Source organism: Muscardinus avellanarius, assembly GCF_963383645.1.
Source record: "Muscardinus avellanarius genome assembly, chromosome: 7".
Classification (NCBI taxonomy): Eukaryota; Metazoa; Chordata; class Mammalia; order Rodentia; family Gliridae; genus Muscardinus; species Muscardinus avellanarius.
This window is the reverse complement of record NC_137793.1, coordinates 55,777,116-55,795,842: the sequence shown is the minus strand read 5'-3', so window position 1 is coordinate 55,795,842 and position 18,727 is coordinate 55,777,116. Positions and strand designations below refer to the sequence as shown.

The window sequence follows — 18,727 nt, the reverse complement described above, 5'->3', positions numbered from 1 at the left end:
TAGTAATTCACTTCATAGAGATAACTAGGTGAATCGTCAAAGCTACATATATAAGGGCATTTAGTGTAGCATCTTGTGTAAGTATAAAAAACCAAGAATAACTTAATGGTCCATCAAAAGAGTACCATTTCATAAACAATGTGCACATACTATGGCAACAATTTAAATGAATGAGGCAGATCTGTATATATTGACATGGAAGGATGCTGAGTGATACAGGGTTTGAATGAAAACTACAGGTTACAGGACAGTATGCTCACTATAATCTTATGGTATATATAACAAACTATTCATGAATAAAAATAAACATATCAGATATATTCAAACTTTTTACAGCAGTTACATCTGGGAGTAAGTTGCTACTTTTTACTCAATATCTTCTATACTGTTTCAATTTTTTGTGTGTTTGTGCTTTGGGGGTTGAACACAGGAGCATTCCAACTCTGAGTCATACCCCCAGCCCTAGTTTTTACTTTGAAACAGGGTCTTACTAGATTGCTGAGGCTGACTTTGAATCTGTGATCCTCCTGTCTCGGCCTCCTAAGTACTTGAGTGTTTCAATTTTTTTTACAACTTATGTAATTATTTCGATTCAGGTTTTTATGCCTTTTATTTTTATTACTTTTTGTGGTACAAGGGATTGAAACCAGGGGCATTTTTACTTCTGAGCTAAACCTCCAATTCTTCATAATTTTTTTATTTTGAAACAAGGTCTCATTATAAGTTACTTCACTGACTTCGAACCTCTGATCCTTCTCTCTGAACCTTAGTACCTGAGATTACAGGGTGTGTGTGTGTGTGTCTGGGGATGGAACCAAGAGGCATTCTACCTCCGAGCTACACCCCCTGCCCAATTTTTTATTCTTAATTTTGAAACAGGGTCTCACTACTGAGTTGTGGAGGGCCTCACTAAGTAGCTGAGGCTGTCCGCGAATCGTGATCCTCCTGTCTCAGCCTCCCAAATGCTGGGATTATAAGCGTGCGCCACCACGCCCGGCTAGATTACAGGTATTTTTAAAGGATATGAAATGACATTATTTTGTTTTGTTCTTTAACCTCCACTTCTCTTTGTATTAAAAACTTCATAAGACAATGAAAGAATGAGTTACTGTCACAGACCGGAGAGTAGATACTAAAAAGACCCAATAACTGAATCCTGAGTTAGATTTATAGTTTAATTAATGGAAATGTAATAAAGTTATTTTAAGCTGTCAATATTATGGCAAGTTAGATGAAGGACATATGTGAACTTCCCATATAATTTTTGCAACTTTTCCATAATACTAAAATTTATTTCTAAACAAAAACATATAAAAACTTATACATACACCAAAGCTTAACTATTCTTTTTTCCAGTCTTGCTTTTCTCCCATATTCCAAATATCAATTAATGGGACATTAACCACCCACATCCCAGGCTCAAAAGCCCAGCATTGTTTGTTTTTTGTTATACTAGGGATTGGACCCAGGGGCATTCTACCTCTGAGATATACTCTCTAGCTCTATTTTATTTTTGTTTTGAAACAGGTTTCACTGAATTGCTGAGGGCCTTGCTAAATTGCTGAGGCTGGCCTTGAACCTCTTAGTCTCCTGTCTCTGTCTCCCAAGTACTGGGGTTACAGGTATGCAGAGCCGCTGTTTGAATCTGTCTCTTGTCCTTCACATATAGTCAAATGTGGAGTATAGTATATTCTTCCTCAATACTCATTACAGTGTTTACCACAGTTACCTCAAAAATGAATTACAGTTCAACTGTAACTACTGCCCAATACTCTATGCATTACTTGCAAGTTATAATCTTCTAAAAGCACAGATTTAAAAGTTCATTCTTCTGCTTTAGAACATTCCACTGGTTCCTGATGCTTATTAAAGGCTCATCTGTACCAATGAAGATCTTTTCATTATACAGCCCCACGCATAAACTTTCAATGGAAGGTCCCCGCTTCATTAACATTACTAGTGATTCCCCAAAGAAACACTCTGGTTTTCTAAAACATTTCTAGAAGGGATGTAAGGTCAAAATTAAGTTTACAATTCAAGAAAGATGTTATCTACCTATTCACTCTTGGTGAAAGAGAGTCTGAGTTGCAAGAGGCCTCACTAAGTAGCTGAGGCTGCCCTTGAACCACGATCCTCCTATCTCAGTGTCCCAAATGCTGGGATTACATGTAATTATTTATTTATTTTTTTCTAAATGTCTGCTTTAATTTTAATATGGTAAATATCAATGGATATATCCAACACTAACAGAAGATCTTTAGGGTCCTCAATACTCTTTATGAATATTTAAGGGGTCCTGAGACCAAAATGTTTGAGAACCACTGGCCTAATTTAGCAACTTGGATATTCCCTGTACGTGGCTAAGTTTTCTGGTCTTTACAATTTTCCTTCTCCTAAAATAACTTTTCTTATATCTATCCATGACCAAATCTTCCCCATTCTTCTTCTGCATTCTCAAAAGATGTTTTTAATTAAAAAACTGGGGATTAAATCTAGGATCTTATGCATGCTAGGCAAATGCTCTACCAAGGGCCATTTTTTTTTTTTTTTCCTTTGGGTGGTACTGGGGGTGGAACCCAGGAGCTTTCTACCTTCAGGCTATACTCCCAAACCTATTTTTTATATTTTTATTTGGAAACAGGGTCTCACTAAGTTGCTGAGAGCCTCACTAAGTAGCTGAGGCTGGCTTCGAACCTGTGCAATCCTCCTGTCTCAGCCTTCCAAGCGTGGGGATTACAAGCATGCGCCACCACGCCCAGCTACCAAGGGTCATTTTTTTAAAAAGGGTTTGGAGTCAGATTTGAATCAAATAGTCTTGCTGCTGACCTTTACTAGTTGTGTGATCTTGAACAATCTAGAGTCACAGATACACACAAATAATAAAATAAAAATAATTTTTCAAAATTCCAAAGGAGGCTGGGTGTGGTGGCACACGCTTGTAATCCCTGCGCTTGGGAGGCAGAGACAGGAGGATCGCTCAGGTTCAAAGCCAGCCTCGCTGGCTCATGAGACCCTGTTTCCAAATAAAAAAATATAAAAAATAGGTCTTGGGAGTATAGCCCGGAGGTAGAAGGGCTTCCAGGAACCCCAGTACCACACACACACACACACACACACACACACACACACACACACACACACACAACGCACAAACAACAACAAAAAAAATCCAAAGGAAAATAAATAAAGCAATTATATTTGTTTTGGTGTTTCTAGTTTAGAAGATCTCATAACTCTAAATATTCCCTCCTTGTTGTTTATTTGGGGGTGGTGCTGACCTACTTTTAGGACACAGCTTTAGGTTGCTCTACCAAGAGGAATCCAGGGCTGTGCTCAGCTAACCCAGTCTTAGAGCTCTTGGTAACAGAGCTAGAAATGGCTGCAGGTTGTGGCATGGAAGATTTCTAAAAAATCTATCCTATGTTCAGTTTAACCAGCTGGACTATGAAAGCGTGGTAAGTACTTCCACAGCCTTTCTAATAGGCATCAGTCTAACTTTATGGCTTCGTCTTAATTCTACCCTTCTGAAGTTTCAAACATTTAATGTCATGGTATTAGATGCTGCTGCTAAGAAAGCGCCTCCCAAGTCTGGTCCGGCACATTTGCTGATGATCAGACTGGAGCATGAATTTCAAGAACTTACTCAGTGTAGAAAAAAAATCTTCATAAGATGGTAGTTTGAAAGGCATTTGAAAGAAAGAGGTCCTCTAGATTCTTAGAAGCTTAAAAGTATCGATAGCAGTTGCACCTCCAAGAAGGCCCTGTAAGAGCAATGCTAAGCCTCGAGGGTCACTTTCTGAATGTGTCCATTAAAGTCTAGAACAATCTAGGGAGTCCTGGAAATAAAGTTTCTATTAGACAGAAAAGTGACTTACTAAAGACCAAATATAAAATAACTGATGTAAACTACCTTCTAAATAAAATATAAACACTGATATATGAAACATTTAAAGAGGTTGTAAAATATGGTGAATTGGGAAATGTCACAAAGATTGCTTCTGAGCTTGCTTCTTATACACCCCTTTAAATTTGCGGTGACACACTTCAATAACACATTTAATTAATTAATTAATTAATTTACAGGGTGCTAGGGATTGAGTCCAGGGGCATTCTAACTCCAAGGTATGTCCCCCTCCTCTCCCCCCTTTATTTTGAAGCATGTGATCTTGACAAATTGCTGAGGCTGGCCTCAAATCTGTGATCCTCCTGTCTCAGCCTCCCAAGTACTGGGCTCACAGGCATGCACCACCATGCCTGGCTTCAGTATTACCTTTCTTTCTTTTTTTGCGTAGTGGTAATGGGGGTTGACCCAGGAGCATTCTACCTGTGAACTACACCCCAGCCTTGTTTTATTTGTTATTTTTAGTGTGTGTGTGTGTGTGTGTGTGTGTGTGTGTGTGTGTGTTGCTGGGGATTGAACTGAGGGGCATTCTATCTCCAAGCTATACCCCCGGCTCAATTTTTTTCTGCTTTTTTTGAAATAGAATTTCACCAAGTTGTTGAAGGCCTCACTGAATTGCTGAAGCTGACCCTGAACTAGTGATTTCACTGTCTCAGGCTCCCAAGTCTGTGACTACAGGCATGCACCACCATACCTAACTTCAAGCAACTGCAGACAGAAAATATCCAATGTGCGAGGGGGGTGCACTGGTATTGAACACATGCAGACCTTTTTCTTTGTCATTATTCTCTAAACAGCATAGTATAACAACTATTTTATACAATAGCATTTACATCATTTTAGGTAATATAAGTAATCTAGAGATGATTTAAAGTATATAGGAAGATATATATCTGGTTATATGAAAACACTGACATTTTATATAAAGAACTTTGACTTTGGCAGATTTGGGTATTTAAGGAATTCCTTGGTATCCATAGATACCAAAGGACAACTGTATAAATACCCGTGTGTGTTAAAAGGCATAGAAAAAGCTAGCACTTTTATGTGTATGTGTTGGAGGCATAAAAAGCTAACGATTTTTTTTTGGGGGGGCAGGTCTGGGGATGGAACCCATTCGACCTCTGAGCTACACCCCCTGCCCTGCTTTTTATTCTTTATTTTGAAACAGGGTCTCACTAAGTTACGGAGGGCCTCACTAAGTAGCCGAGGCTGTCTGTGAACCGCAATCCTCCGGTCTCAGCCTCCCAAATGCTGGGATTACAAGCGTGCGCCACCATGCTTGCTAACAATTTTTTAAATTCTCCAGTTATTTAAAGTGGCATTCAAGGGTTACTGCATTTTGTCATAGGGGACTGTATTGCTGACTCCAAGGGACACCACTCACAGAGTAAAATGGAGTGTGGGCTTCCTGGAGCTTAGTAATGCTCTGTCAGGGAAAGCTGCACAAGAAGGAGATGAACAACACGCTCCTCAAAGCCCGAGAAGGATGTCATCATCTGGGGGTAAACAAATAGCACTTCTGATGTGGAAACACAAGTGATGATGTCTGGTACCTGAGTGAGCCCATGAATATTTATTTAACCTCAGTTATTTGGCAGTATGTTGAAAATGGAAACATCAGCAAGCCCAGAATTAAAAAATTAAAACATGAAAAGAGCAACATTACAGTAGAAGGAAAAGATTTTTTACAGTAGGTGGTACTAGGGTCAATTGGGAAGAAATATTAACTTTGACCTCCTGCTTCCAAACATATACAAAAAATATATTCCAAATAGATTATAGGTTTATTTCTGAGCTACAGCCCCAGCACTGTTTTATTTTTTTTTTTTTTATTTATGGTACTGGGGATTAAACCCAGGGGTGTTCTACCTCTGAGCTGCACTCCCCAGCCCTATTTTCTAAAAATTTGAAACAGGGTCTCACTAAGTTGCTGGGGCTACCTTCAAACCTGCAATCCTCAGTCTCTCAAGTTACCGGGGTTACAGGTATGTGCCACAAAAAAAAAAATGATCTGTAGAAAGTTATTACATATTCTAGATGTGTATTTTGTCAGATATATGTATTGAAAATATTGTTGCCTACTTGGCTTGCTTTTCACACTTTGAATGTGGTCCTTGATGAGCAGATGTTCTAAGGTCAAACACTAAATACCATCAAACTGGTAAAAATATTTCCCAGACAAAAGTAGCCCGTGTCAATGAAGCAATTTTCTAACCCAATATGATTAACGCGCAAATAAAAAAACTAGCCAGGGGCATCTAAATTTCAAAATAAAAATAGAAAGTGTTAATGAGTGCTGTATTACAGAGTCCTTATATCATGATTAGAACCATTTAAAAAAAACCAGGCCACAAAAATGGGTACTTAATGGATTTATACAGCTTTACATGGCTGAGGACTTCTATTCCAGTTCAGATTTCTTTAACTAACTAGACACAAAAGTACTGAAAGACTCTAAAATGAATTTAAACGGACACAGATGGCATGTTTTTAACCTCCACAATATGATGAGTTCTCCATAAAAACGACCTCAACATAGTCCCTCGCTCAATGGGGCTTAAGACCTAAAAGTAGATGAGGCAGCCTAATTTAAAGAAAGTAAACAAGAGAAAACAATGACAAGAGTGTAAGAAGAAAGGCCTGTGTAAATCTCTTGGTTCTCAGATAACGGTCCAACTGAAACAGTGGAGAATGGATGCTAGCAAGTGAAAGCCACTTTATTTGATATAACACGTAACATAACACTAAGTAATGGAGTTCCTAAAAAGTCAGGTTGAAGCCAGGTATGGTGGCGCACGCTTGTAATCCCTGCGCTTGGAAGGTGGAGACAAGAGGATTGCGCAGGTTCGAAGTCAGCCACGCTGGCTTAAGAGACCCTGTTTCCAAATAAAAATATAAAAATAGGTCTGGGAGTGTAGCCCAGAGGTAGAAGGGTTTCCAAGAACCTCAGTATCACCAAAAAAAAAAAAAAAAAAAAGGTCAGGTTAACCAGACTGAAAATTTTGTAGTTTTCTAGCTTCAATGATCTAAAAATCTGTAATAGATTTAATATATACATACCATTTGGCATGTGTAAAGGACATCACATAGCCCATACATAATGAATGATTTATGGTCCATAATTTTAATTACTCACCCCAAAGCATCTGAAAGCATTATTTAAAAAAAATCTGGGTTCTATCATCAATTAATTAATATGACATAGTCATCTTTACCTCAGAACTCCTAAAACAAGACAGAGGTTCTTTTTAGACTGCATTTCTGATGTAATCTCTAAAGGTATATATGAGCTATATGTGGTTTGTAAGTAAACATTTCACGGGCTTACAGTTCAGGCTCTGATATCATCAGAGCCGATCCAGTTTACTAGAACTACCTCAATAGAGTGATGTCAAATGATCCTCTGAAATGTCTTGGAACACAGACCTCTTTAAGCCCTTGAATTAAATCATATAGATTCCTCCTAGAAAGCTTCAAAATACTGACGACACCCAAATAATTAAGTCATAGGATCCAAACTCACTTCAACAAACTGGTCCTGGTGGCTTTGCTGTTTCTTTGAATCAAGTAACTCTGGCAAAGACTGCTTATTTAAAAAATAATGTGGCCAAATTCCACCAAAAAAGAAGAAAAAAAAAGGGAAGATGAAGGAAGTAACAGCCCTGTTGCCTTTGTACATCAGATTGAGACAGCATCTGAGCTATAAAGTACAATTTAGAATAAAAGTTGAGGTCAGGATCGGGGACATTATCTACCCAATGTGCAATACCTGCAGCCACTTTCCTGGAGGCCTCCGGTGGAGGGGCTGAATTCCCAACGTGCTACCTTGCTTCTAGTTTCAAATAGTTTCCTTCTAAATAAAAGACTATCAATCACTTCCCTAAATACATAATATTTCCACCAGAAGAGTTACATAAATACAAATCTATTTTGGACAAATTCAAGGAAGCCAAATAAATGCTTTTATTTGAATTTACTTTATAAAGTCATAGTAAGAATGCATTTATTCATTCCAGGAAACCAAACTCTAAAGCTTAGAATCATAATCTGATTCATTTTCCCTTCCTATCCCATCCCATCCTTCCACCCTCTTACATTAATCAGTGCCAAATTGTTCAGATTCTCCTTCTGTTCTGCCCCTGCCCCTAGGAAGGGTCCTAAAAGGCGGCTCCATAGAAGACAGCTGAGGTCCAAAGGTCAGAAGAGTTTAAGAGCCACAGCAGAGACATTCAGGATAAGAAGCCAGGCAGACCCTATTAAAATATTTTAGATGGAAGGGGGAGGCCAAAGAGACCAATGAATCCTTGCAACTCAACTTGAGGAGCCAAGGGGGGCAGGCATCAATGAGTCAGATCATCTCAAAAGAGCCAGGTTAACAAACACCCCATAATATTTTTACATGCCCCCTTTTCAAGTCCTGCTCTAACTCTGGCTCAGACTCTCTTTGGGTCTAACTTGAATAAAAGCTTCATCTTTATTGACCTCTTGGCCTATTATTTCCCCACCTATACACTGCTGGCCAAATCATCTTAGACTACCATGCCAAACCTTTTCAGTGTTTTCCATTCTCCTTAAAGATTTACAGAAGCTTGAGACCCTCTAGGATTTGACTCCTCTCTAGCCTCCCATTTGAAATCATGTTCCTCCCTCATCCCCTTTTATTTTGTGGCTCTCTTGCCTCTAGCTTTCAACATGGCTTTTTTAGAAACATGATTCTTAATCACTTCTCCACCCCTTTTACCTATCTCACTTTTATCTTTTTTTTTTTTTTTTCTTCCCAGTACTGGGAATTGAACCCATTACCTCACACATGATAGGCAAGTGCTATACCACTGAGCTATATCCTCAGCCTTTTTTATTTTTATTTTTTTCGATACTGGGGATGGAACCCAGGGGCATTCTACCTTCAAGCTACATTTCTAGTCCTATATTTTGTTCTTTTATTTTGAAACAGGATCTAAGTTGTGGAGGGCCTCACTAAGTAGCTGAGGCTGTCCTCAAACCTGCAATCCTCCTGTCTCAGTCTCCCAAGTACTGGGATGACAAGTGTGCACCACCACTCCCAGCTCCTCATCCCTTTATTAAAAGGACAGGATCCGGGCATGCCAAGTTACCTAGGCTGGCCTCGAAACTGTGATTCATCTGCCTTAGACTTCTGAATAGCTGAGATTACAGGCCTGTGCCATAGGTCCAGCTTCATGTCTTATTTAAACATCTTTCCTTCAGAAGGCTTCCCTTGGCCCTCAGAGTGCTCGGTGCTGCCCTTTCCATGTCATTTATCAAAACTATAATTACAAACAGTAAAGGATCTTGAGTTTTATAAGGATGAGAATGCACACCTAGTCCTGAGGTCTATGAGGGCAGAGCTGCGTATCTAACACTGTGATTATGATGGTTACTTACAGCCAGGCACAGTGGCGCACACCCGCAATCCCAGGACCCGGGAGGCTGACACAGGGGGATTGTGAGTTTGAGGCCAGCCTCAGCAACTTAGCAAGACCTTGTTTCAAAACTAAAAAAATAAAAAGGGCCGAGGGTATAGCTTGAAGGTAGAATAGGCCTATATTTAATCCCCAGTACCCCCCCCCCAAATAAAGGTTACTTCCCTGTTCAAAAGCTTTTGCAGTAAGTATACATTTCCCAGCACAGCTTTCAAGATCCTCCAAAGTATGAAATATTATGGTTTGCTCTTTCCTAAATGTTTCCCCAAACAAGATTATCTGTTCCTTCCCAAACCATGCAATTTCTAGAGTCTTTTGTTCTCTACAAATCTGGCTTCCTTTTAAATCTTCAAAATTCCATCTATTCTTCCAAGCCTATACCCAACTCCAACTTCTCCACAGAAGAGTTCCTGCAAATCAACTTGGTCTGTCCCAACTCTGACTTCTTTCCTGCACAAATACGTTGTACTTTCTCTATGGTATTTTCCTAAGTCCATCTACTTCTTTAAGTGCTTCTCTTATCCTTATTATTTTAAAATTTCTTAGATAATGGTCATACCTTGATTTTCTATATCTTCTTACCACATTTTGTAAATCAGAGGTATTCATTTATTTATCATATCAAATGATACTCTGTAAATGAATTAACTTTAACTTTAAAAATCTATTACATATGATGCAGCTATATAAGGCAGTTGTCAAAATATGTGGATAAAAGGACACCAGATGGAAACAAAATGGAATTAAGAAAGCATGTTGTGTTACTAGTACCTAATAAAAACACATCTTATTTGCATCACTAATCATTGCTTTTAATCAATGAATAAGACTTATTAATGCTATATTATATACATTAAGATGCTAATTTTGTTTTGTTTTTTTTGGGTGGTACCGAGGTTCTGGGAAGCCCTTCTACCTTCGGACTACACTCCCAGTCCTATTTTATACTTTTTAATTTTTGGAAACAGGGTCTCTTAAACCAGCATGGCTGGCTTCGAACCTGCGCGATCCTCCTGTCTCCGCCTCCCAAGCACGGGGATTACAAGCGTGCGCCACCACGCCTGGTGATGCTGGTTTTTACTTCTGACATCTCATATACAATCTTATTTGAATGAAGTCTCATATAGCTGCAGAGCACAGTGCCAAATCTCAACATTTATTTTTGTGACCAGTTTTGCTGTTTGCTAAGCAAAAGAAAACAGAAAACATTATTTATGTTTGCCTAGAATAATAGAGAGGGGGCTGATAAGATTACTCAGCAGTAGAACAGTTGGCTAGCATCACAAGGCCCTGGGTTCAATCCCCAACAGAGAGGGGGGGGGGAGGGAGAGGGGGAGGGAGGAGAGAGAGAGGAGGGAAGAAGGAGGAGGAGGAGGAAGAAGAAGGAGGAGGAAGGGAAGAAGGGAGGGAGGGAAGGAGGGAGGGAGGGAGGGAAAAGAGAGGCAGACAAAAAGAATGAGACTATGAATGAACATGTACAACAAACATCCACAGAAGGGCACATAGAAACTATAAAGTTCAACTCATGAAATTTCCAGATGAAGACAATAAAGTCTATGATTCAAGGACACAAAGGTAAAGATAAGACAAAGGTTCAGACCTCTGACATCCACTTCAGCACTCTTCCTACCCCAATTCAGTACTCACCTCAAGACTGTGACAACTAGAGCACATGGTCCTCAACAATGCTTGAGTATGGAACTAAGGCCATTTGCACACTTGTAACCATGTTATAAAAAAACAGGAGAGAGGACTGAAGAAATGAAAAGGAATTATTTTTATCCTCCCTAGAAGTTTTACATCTTATAAAGAGTGAACACTACTTCAAAAGCTCTGACAATGGTTGTGTTCAGGGACATTCTGGGAGGCAAGAAAAACATGACAGAAATTTGCATATAACTTAAAAAAATGTCGGATAGAATTTTGACATATAATGGAATATGCTACATGAAGCAGTCTGAATGTTAATTATCAAAGCTTACTACTTAATACATAGTAACCAAGAAAGATGGTATTTCAGGAAAAGAAAGGGAGGTAGGAGGGAGGAAGCCTAGCTGCCTATTTCTTAAAATAGATATAAAACATGAATTTACTCACTGATACCTACCAAATATTTATTAAATATTACATCTTACAGCTCTATCTTTACAAGTGGCAGATAGTAAACATGTGTTTGCATAAAAATATTAGTATCATCCAGTGCTATTTTTAAATACTGTGGTTGGCCATCAGTAACTATAAAATGTTACTACTTGCCAGGTGTGGTGGCACGCACCTGTAATTCTAGTACTTGGGAAGCTGAAACAAGAGGACTGCAGCTTTGAAGCCAGCCTCATCAACTTAGCAAGGTCCTCAGCAATTTAGTGAACCTGCTTTCAAAATAAAAAAACAAAATAAGGTTAGGAGTATAGCTTAGAGGTAGAATGGCCCTGGGTTCAATCCCCAACGTGTGTGTGTATGTATGTATTTCTCTCTCTTTTTCTCTAACACACACACTATATATCTGGGCCATATTATACATTCTAATGTCACTTATTCTTGCATTTCACATGGATGAGAGGAGAGAGGACAAGCATCTTCATGCCTGTTTTTAATATGATATATAATACACACACACACACACACACACACACACACACACACACGCTACTTATAGCCAAGCACTGTGGTGTACACCTGTAATCCCAGCAACTTGAGTGTTGGAGACAGAAGAGTAGCAAGCTCAATGTCAGCTTGGGCAGCTTAGGAGATCCTGTCTTCAAACAAAATAAAAAGGATCAGGGATGTAGGTCAGTGGTAGAGCACTTTCCTATCATACAAGAGCAACCTAGTTCAATCCCCAGTATGACAAAAAAAAAAAAAAGCTGCTATTTATAGTAGAAAAGACTGAATATTGACAGTGTATCAAATGGAAATGTTTCCAAGCCTAGAACATTTTATATTATGTATATGTTATATTATGTGTGTATCAATATATGTGTATGTGAGCATGTGTATGCATATTGGTTTACCTGCATGTATTTTTGGCAACATTAATTTTACCTAAGGGTCTTACATTAGGGAACAGTGATTTTCAAAACTTTCCTTACATCAATATATGAAAAAGATTTCACATCGTAACAGTACACACACATGCGCAGTTCCCTCCAAAGCAGTCTAACTGCAATACTCCCAAACCCTGCTCACAGACAGTGCGGACCTGCAGACCACGAAGCAGGAAGTAAAGGGGAAGGAACCACCTCCTCTGGGCAGGCTTCCTTAAATCTGAAAGAGCCTAGGAATCTACATAAGCAATGGGTGTCACTAAAGGAAATGAGCCACACAAACAGGGCCAACCCAAGAGAGCAGCAGGCTGGCGGGCGGGCGGGCGGGCAGCCTGGACTGCTGCTCCATCGGAGCTTCTTCCCCACACTGAGGACAACGCCTGGACACGGCAGCCCTTATTGCTGTCTAATCTGTGAAACTGGATCTTCACAGATTCATTCCAGAACCAAATTAAATGCATAAAAACCTCAGCCTCTCAGAGTCTGTCCAGACCAAGAGAGTTCAGAAATAAAACCTGCCTTGGCCTGGCTGTGGGCACGTGTTCCAAAGTGGCCTGAGGACCCTTCTACCCTCTGATTGCAATCTGGACCATATTATACATTCTAATGCCACTTATTCCTGCAATTCACATGGATGAGAGGAGAGGACAAGCATCTTCATGCCTGTTTTTAATATATCAGTTCACCCACTATTTAAAGAAAAGGGAGAGGGAGGAGATAACAAAAATTAGAAAACAGCCATTAGCACTGTTTTTAACTAAGTATTTGAGGGGGAAGGTACTGAAAACTGAACTCAGGGGTATTTTAACTCTGATCTACACCCATAGTCCTTATAATTTTTATTTTGAAACAGGGTCTTGCTAAGTTGCTGAGGCTATTGATTCTCCTGTCTCAGCCTCCAAGTACTGGGAATACAGGCTTGTTCCACCATGTGTGGCTTAAATGTATCACTTCTGATTAGTAGTATTCATTAAATGAAAATAAAGGGCTCATTGTTTTCTATTTGCATATCAGGGAACTAAAGGAGGAAGGACCCTATTCTGCTTCACTGGAGGCAATCCCACATACATCCTTTTGGTTTTCTTATGCGCCTTGCCACCTAAAATAAGAACAGTCTTATTTGATCCTTTGCTGTTTACTTCCATAAAGGAATCTCAGCCCTTTTTTTTTTTTTTTTTTTGCGGGTCTGGGGCTGGAACCCAGAGGCATTTGACCTCCAAGCTATACCCCTTGCCCAATTTTTTATTCTTTATTTTGAAACAGGGTCTCACTGAGTTGCAGAGGGCCTCACTAAGTAGCTGAGGCTGTCCACGAACCGCGATCCTCCTGTCTCAGCCTCCTGAATGCTGGAACTACAAGTGTGCACCACCACGCCTGGCTCTAGCCCTTTTAAACTATAACAAGCTATCTCACTTTTCTACACTTTTATTGTGATGAAGAAAGTATAAATGTGCACAAAAGAAAGACTGAGGTTAATTATAAAGATTTAGAAGCAGAAAACTCATATGATGACTTATTAGAGAAGCAACACTTCCTTGCTCTCATTTCAAGGCATGCCATTTACCTAAAAAAGCACAAATATTACACCCCTCCTTTTTTAAGTTATATCCTTCCTTAAAAGGATTAGAGCCTTGGATTTAACCTTATAATCTTCCAAATAGATACTCTTCAAAGCCACAATAGGAACAAAACAAATCAATTTCAAAACAGTTATCTCAAATGAAAATTCTGCAATGAAATGATACTTCTGGCAGAAAATTTATGAATTACAACCAACTTTTATAAATCCACTTGGACAAAAATGTACAGGGACAAAAAAAGTTATTTTACTCATTTACATTACTTTGGAGCAGATGACATTGCAATATCAGCAGAGCAATGCCTTAGTGAAGATGATCACATATGCCAACAGCTTAATTATAACGTCACTTTACATCTGTACTGCTAAATCTGCTGAGGTTTTACATCTGTACTGAACATTCCAGTTTGCAATGTACACATATTCAAAAACTCGTTGGCCTCTATACATCTTCCAGGTAAAGTACAATAAGTAAAAGACAGGAGACCATGTAAACAGGAGAAGCTATGTGCTGAGGTAGTCTCTGGAGCCAACTGATTCAGAATTCCAGCATTGCTACATTCTAGACACATGAGCCTCTAAACTACTCAATACCTTTCCTTCAGTTTCATCATCTGCAAAATAGGGATAATACTGTTTCTACCTCTTGGGCCTACTAAGGATTAAATAAAATTAATACATGTCAAGTACTTAACATAGTGTCATGCACTGAATAATAATTAGATACATGCCCATTGTTGTTAGCAGCGTCATTAAATGGATAAGAAAACGGAAGACAGCACACTAGGCTGGAATGTAGCTCAGTGGCAAAGCACCTGCCTTATAAGCACACCGCCATGGGTTTGATCCTGAATACCAAAACAAGAAAATAAGAGATTACCCCCCCAAAAAAATAAAAGCTATGACACTAATAGGCCACAGAGCCAAGAATAAAAATGGATCTTCTTTCCCTAGCTAATCCTCCATCAAAACAGAGGATTTAAAAAAAATTTTTATTGGTGCACTGTAGTCATACATCTTAATGGGGTACAAGATGGTAGAGGCATACATGTACACATCACTCATTTAACCCTTGCCCAATTCCTACCCCACTCTCTCCCCACTCCCTCAATACAGAGAAGGATTTTTTAAGTAACCAATTTTCTAGACAGACATAGTTTATTTAGTATTCTCCAATAAAAATACTCATCAGCTCAAAACATTTATAAAATTGTACTTTAATATATGTTTACATATGTACTTTGGGTTCAACTGATTATTTAAAAAATCAGTGTTCCATTTTGGAGACAGTACTATACACTAAGGAATATTCTGTGCTGCAATATTTGTAAAACAAAAGTCTTTTGTTTCACTTTTCAAAAGAGACAAAGAAGGCACAAGCCTATCATATCATTTCATGCTAGTATGATAGTCATTACCTCAAATTCTTTATCAAGATAAATCTAGATTAAAAAAAAACCAGAGTGATGATTATGATTGTATTACTATTTCTTTTTTCTTCCAATTTTCAAAGCATTCAGTATTGTGATGTGACATTTTTAATTTCAATAATGATTTTCAAAACAAAGTGTATCAAGGATTAAAAGTAATATTGATAGAAGAAACACTTAAGCTGGGCAGCTGGTTGTGGTGTGCACGCTGGTAATCCCACTACTTGGTAGGCTGAGACAGGAGGATCACAGGCTCACAGCCAGCCTCAGCAACTTACTGAGACCTTATTTCAAAATAAAAGAATAAAACAGGGCTGGAAGTGTAGCTCAGTGGTAGAATGCCCCTGGGTTCTATCCCCAGTACCACAAAAAGAAAAAGAAAAAAAAAAAAAGACTGATTTAAACATTAACTCTAGAAAATAACAGATGCCCAGCTGAAAAACTTTTTTTTTTTTTGGTATACTGTTAGGTTTCTTTCCTCAGATTTTGTTCGAATTTTTTCCCTGTAGTGATTTAGACAACTGCAATATATCTTTCGCTGTGTCTTAAAACAGGGTATGGGTATATAAACTTAGGAACTAAATGCAAAACTGGCACAGTAAGTCTACATTAAAGCATTAAATCACTTAGTATACTCTAGTATAGAAATATATTTTAAGCATTTATATACATGTGCTTTCTTAATTTGAACATCTTCATTCCTTGCATAATGAACAAGTAGGATATTGTGAACTTCACTCTCAAATATGCCGAATCATCTATGAGATTAACCTTGTGCAAAACGCTGCTTCTTTGAACATCTTTGATTTTTCAACCTTCTTTCCACCTTAGCCCATAGGAGGAATTCACTATCTATTTAAAGCAGTGGGGACAGTTTAAAACTGTCTCATAAGTGATTCCAATACACTGTCCTAGAAGCCTTTCCCCTGCTGGTACCTCTACTATATACTACTGCAGATTTCTCTGAGGTTCCCTAAGCTCCAAGGCCTGCCACTTTAGGAACAGGAAAATTACAACCCAAGGACCTCAAAGTTATCTGATAGTGTTACTTTAATACATGGGCCAAAAGTTAGTACATATCTTCATTTGTATACAAGACAAGATTCAAATAAGTACTTGTAAACTGAAAATATCAAAGAGAGCTTTGAAATTGCTCATATGGCAGAGAGAATATTTGGTGAGTAGTTGGCTTCTAATAGAGGAGGTAGGCAAAGGAGAAAAAGTAGAGAATCAACCAAAATAAAACACCCCTAAGGCCGGGCGTGGTGGCGCACTTGTAAACCCTGCGCTTGGGAGGCAGGAGATTCGCGCAAGTTCAAAGCCAGCCAGGCGCACTGGCTTAGGAGACCCTGTTTCTAAATAAAAATATAAAATAGGTCTGGGAGTGTAGCCTGGAGGTATAAGGGCTTCCAGGAACCCCAGTACCACCAAAAAAAAAAAAAAAAAAAAAAAACAAACAAACAAAAAAAAAAAAACTACACACACCCCTAAGGTCTGGGGGATGATCTGAATGTCTGATTAATGTGACTTTTGTAAGTCAATTTTCCTGAAAACAGAAAAGAGAAACCAAACTATAAACAGATGTGAAGTTATATGATCCCCGCCCAATTTCTTCTCCAAATACCCAGCTGTCACAGGTGTGACATCAATTCTGTAAATGATATTTCTGTACTGGGAATCTTATAATAACCTATAACAATGAAAAAAGATGTGGACATATGCCATATTATAAGTCAAATACAAAGGCTCAGCATGGTGGTTGACAAGAAAGTCCAAGCATGGTATTTCCAAATGGTGTCCAAAGTTCTCTTATTAATTCCACAGTATCTAAAAACTATCTTATATGCAAAGTCATGTGAAAATTTTTTACAACTAGAAAAGAAAGAGAAAAGAAAAGAAAAGTTAACTGTATTCTGAGATGACCCTTAACAGTACAAAGAAGAACTGCCGATCCACAGTAATTGGGCTGAGTCTAAAAGTTGCTATCCTCTGCAGGGAAAGGGACCACCAGTGATGAGTCAAAGCATACACGCCTACCACTGTTCTAAAGAACCATTGTTGCATGGATTCACAATTTAAAATGTTGATACAATTTTGGGGTAGGCATCGATTTCTTCTGAAACCAGTGACAAAATACATTGTCTATTGTTGGCTTAACTTGCTGAAAGCCACTCCCAAACACTCAGCGTTCCGGACATGGACTATAACTGTAAAACCTAAAACTTGGGACAGTGAGCAGAACAATGGTCCAACAAGAAGTAAAAATAAAGGAAAAGAAATGTCAAACCTCAATTTTGTAAACCATTTCATATCTAAAACAGCTTGCGATCAACAACAGCAAAAAAACAACTCCTTACCCTGAGTTGGCATGAATAAGATTTGTTCAATGAATATATACCTCTCTTCCTCATTCTCTACCCATGGGTCAAAGCATCCAAACAATTTAATATGCGGCTGTTTTGATTATGTCTCGAACTTTACATATAAGTTTATCACGAGGAAAACAAAAACCTGTTTGGCTTGATTCATTGTGAATCACGGCCAGGAGGTCATCTTGTGTCTCGGCAACTCTGTTTTCACTACGGCTCTGTGACCTGAAGTGGCAGCGGCAGAGGCATCAAAATAGAAGGGTCAAGAGCCTTCTCCCGGCTTCTCAGCTCCAAGGGCTTTCCCAGCCCATCCCGGCCGCCGCGGAGCCCAGCGCGGAGCTCAGCGCAGCCCCCGGCGGCGCGGGAGCGAGCTCGGCCCGGCCTCGCAGCCCCCGAGGGGCCCGGGACGCCGGGGGAAGGCGAAGGCGGGCGGGCTGGAGCGCGGCGCGGGGAGGCAGCCGGGCAGGCTCCGAAGCAGCCGGCTGCGGGCAAGCCCATCCGCGCCCGCGCCGCGCGATCCCGGGCGGTCTGGGCGTGCAGGACCCGCTCATCCCGGCTCCGCACGCACCTGCCGCGCCCGCGCCCCCCCGGCCCTCCGTGCCTACTTTCTGGATCCGCTTCAGCGCCATGGGTCGGCGAGGGCGGCGAGCGCGGGCGCCGCTGCTGCTGCTCCCGAGCGCCGAGCGCGAGTGCGCGGCGGGGACGCGGCGGCTCTTTTGTTTCCGCTGCTGCTTCTGGGAAGGAGCCACCGCCCCGCCCGCCCGCGGCGCACGCCGGGAAATGTAGTCCCCGCGCCGCGCCGCCCGCGCCAGCTCCTGCAGGACGCCGCCGCTGCACCGCAGGCCCGGGCTCCCGACGCGTTTACAGGAATGTCTAAGCGTTCAGAGTTGATCACTCCTGAGCCAATACATGCTACAGCGGATCTTGTTATGTCTCCCTTCACAGATTTCACTGTCTCTT

At 40.0% G+C, this 18,727-nt stretch overlaps 1 protein-coding gene across 1 annotated transcript in view; it reads right to left on the bottom strand.

The window, feature by feature from the left end:
- Nucleotides 1-18,396, bottom strand: part of UBE2D1 (ubiquitin conjugating enzyme E2 D1) — a gene marked incomplete at both ends in the record, with an annotated part of 33,202 nt that extends 14,806 nt beyond the window's left edge. The window contains one exon of the mRNA XM_080699141.1: nt 18,373-18,396. Coding sequence (XP_080555267.1) covers nt 18,373-18,396 — 24 coding nt within the window. The remainder of the gene's footprint in view (nt 1-18,372) is intronic.
- Nucleotides 18,397-18,727: the final 331 nt, after the last annotated feature.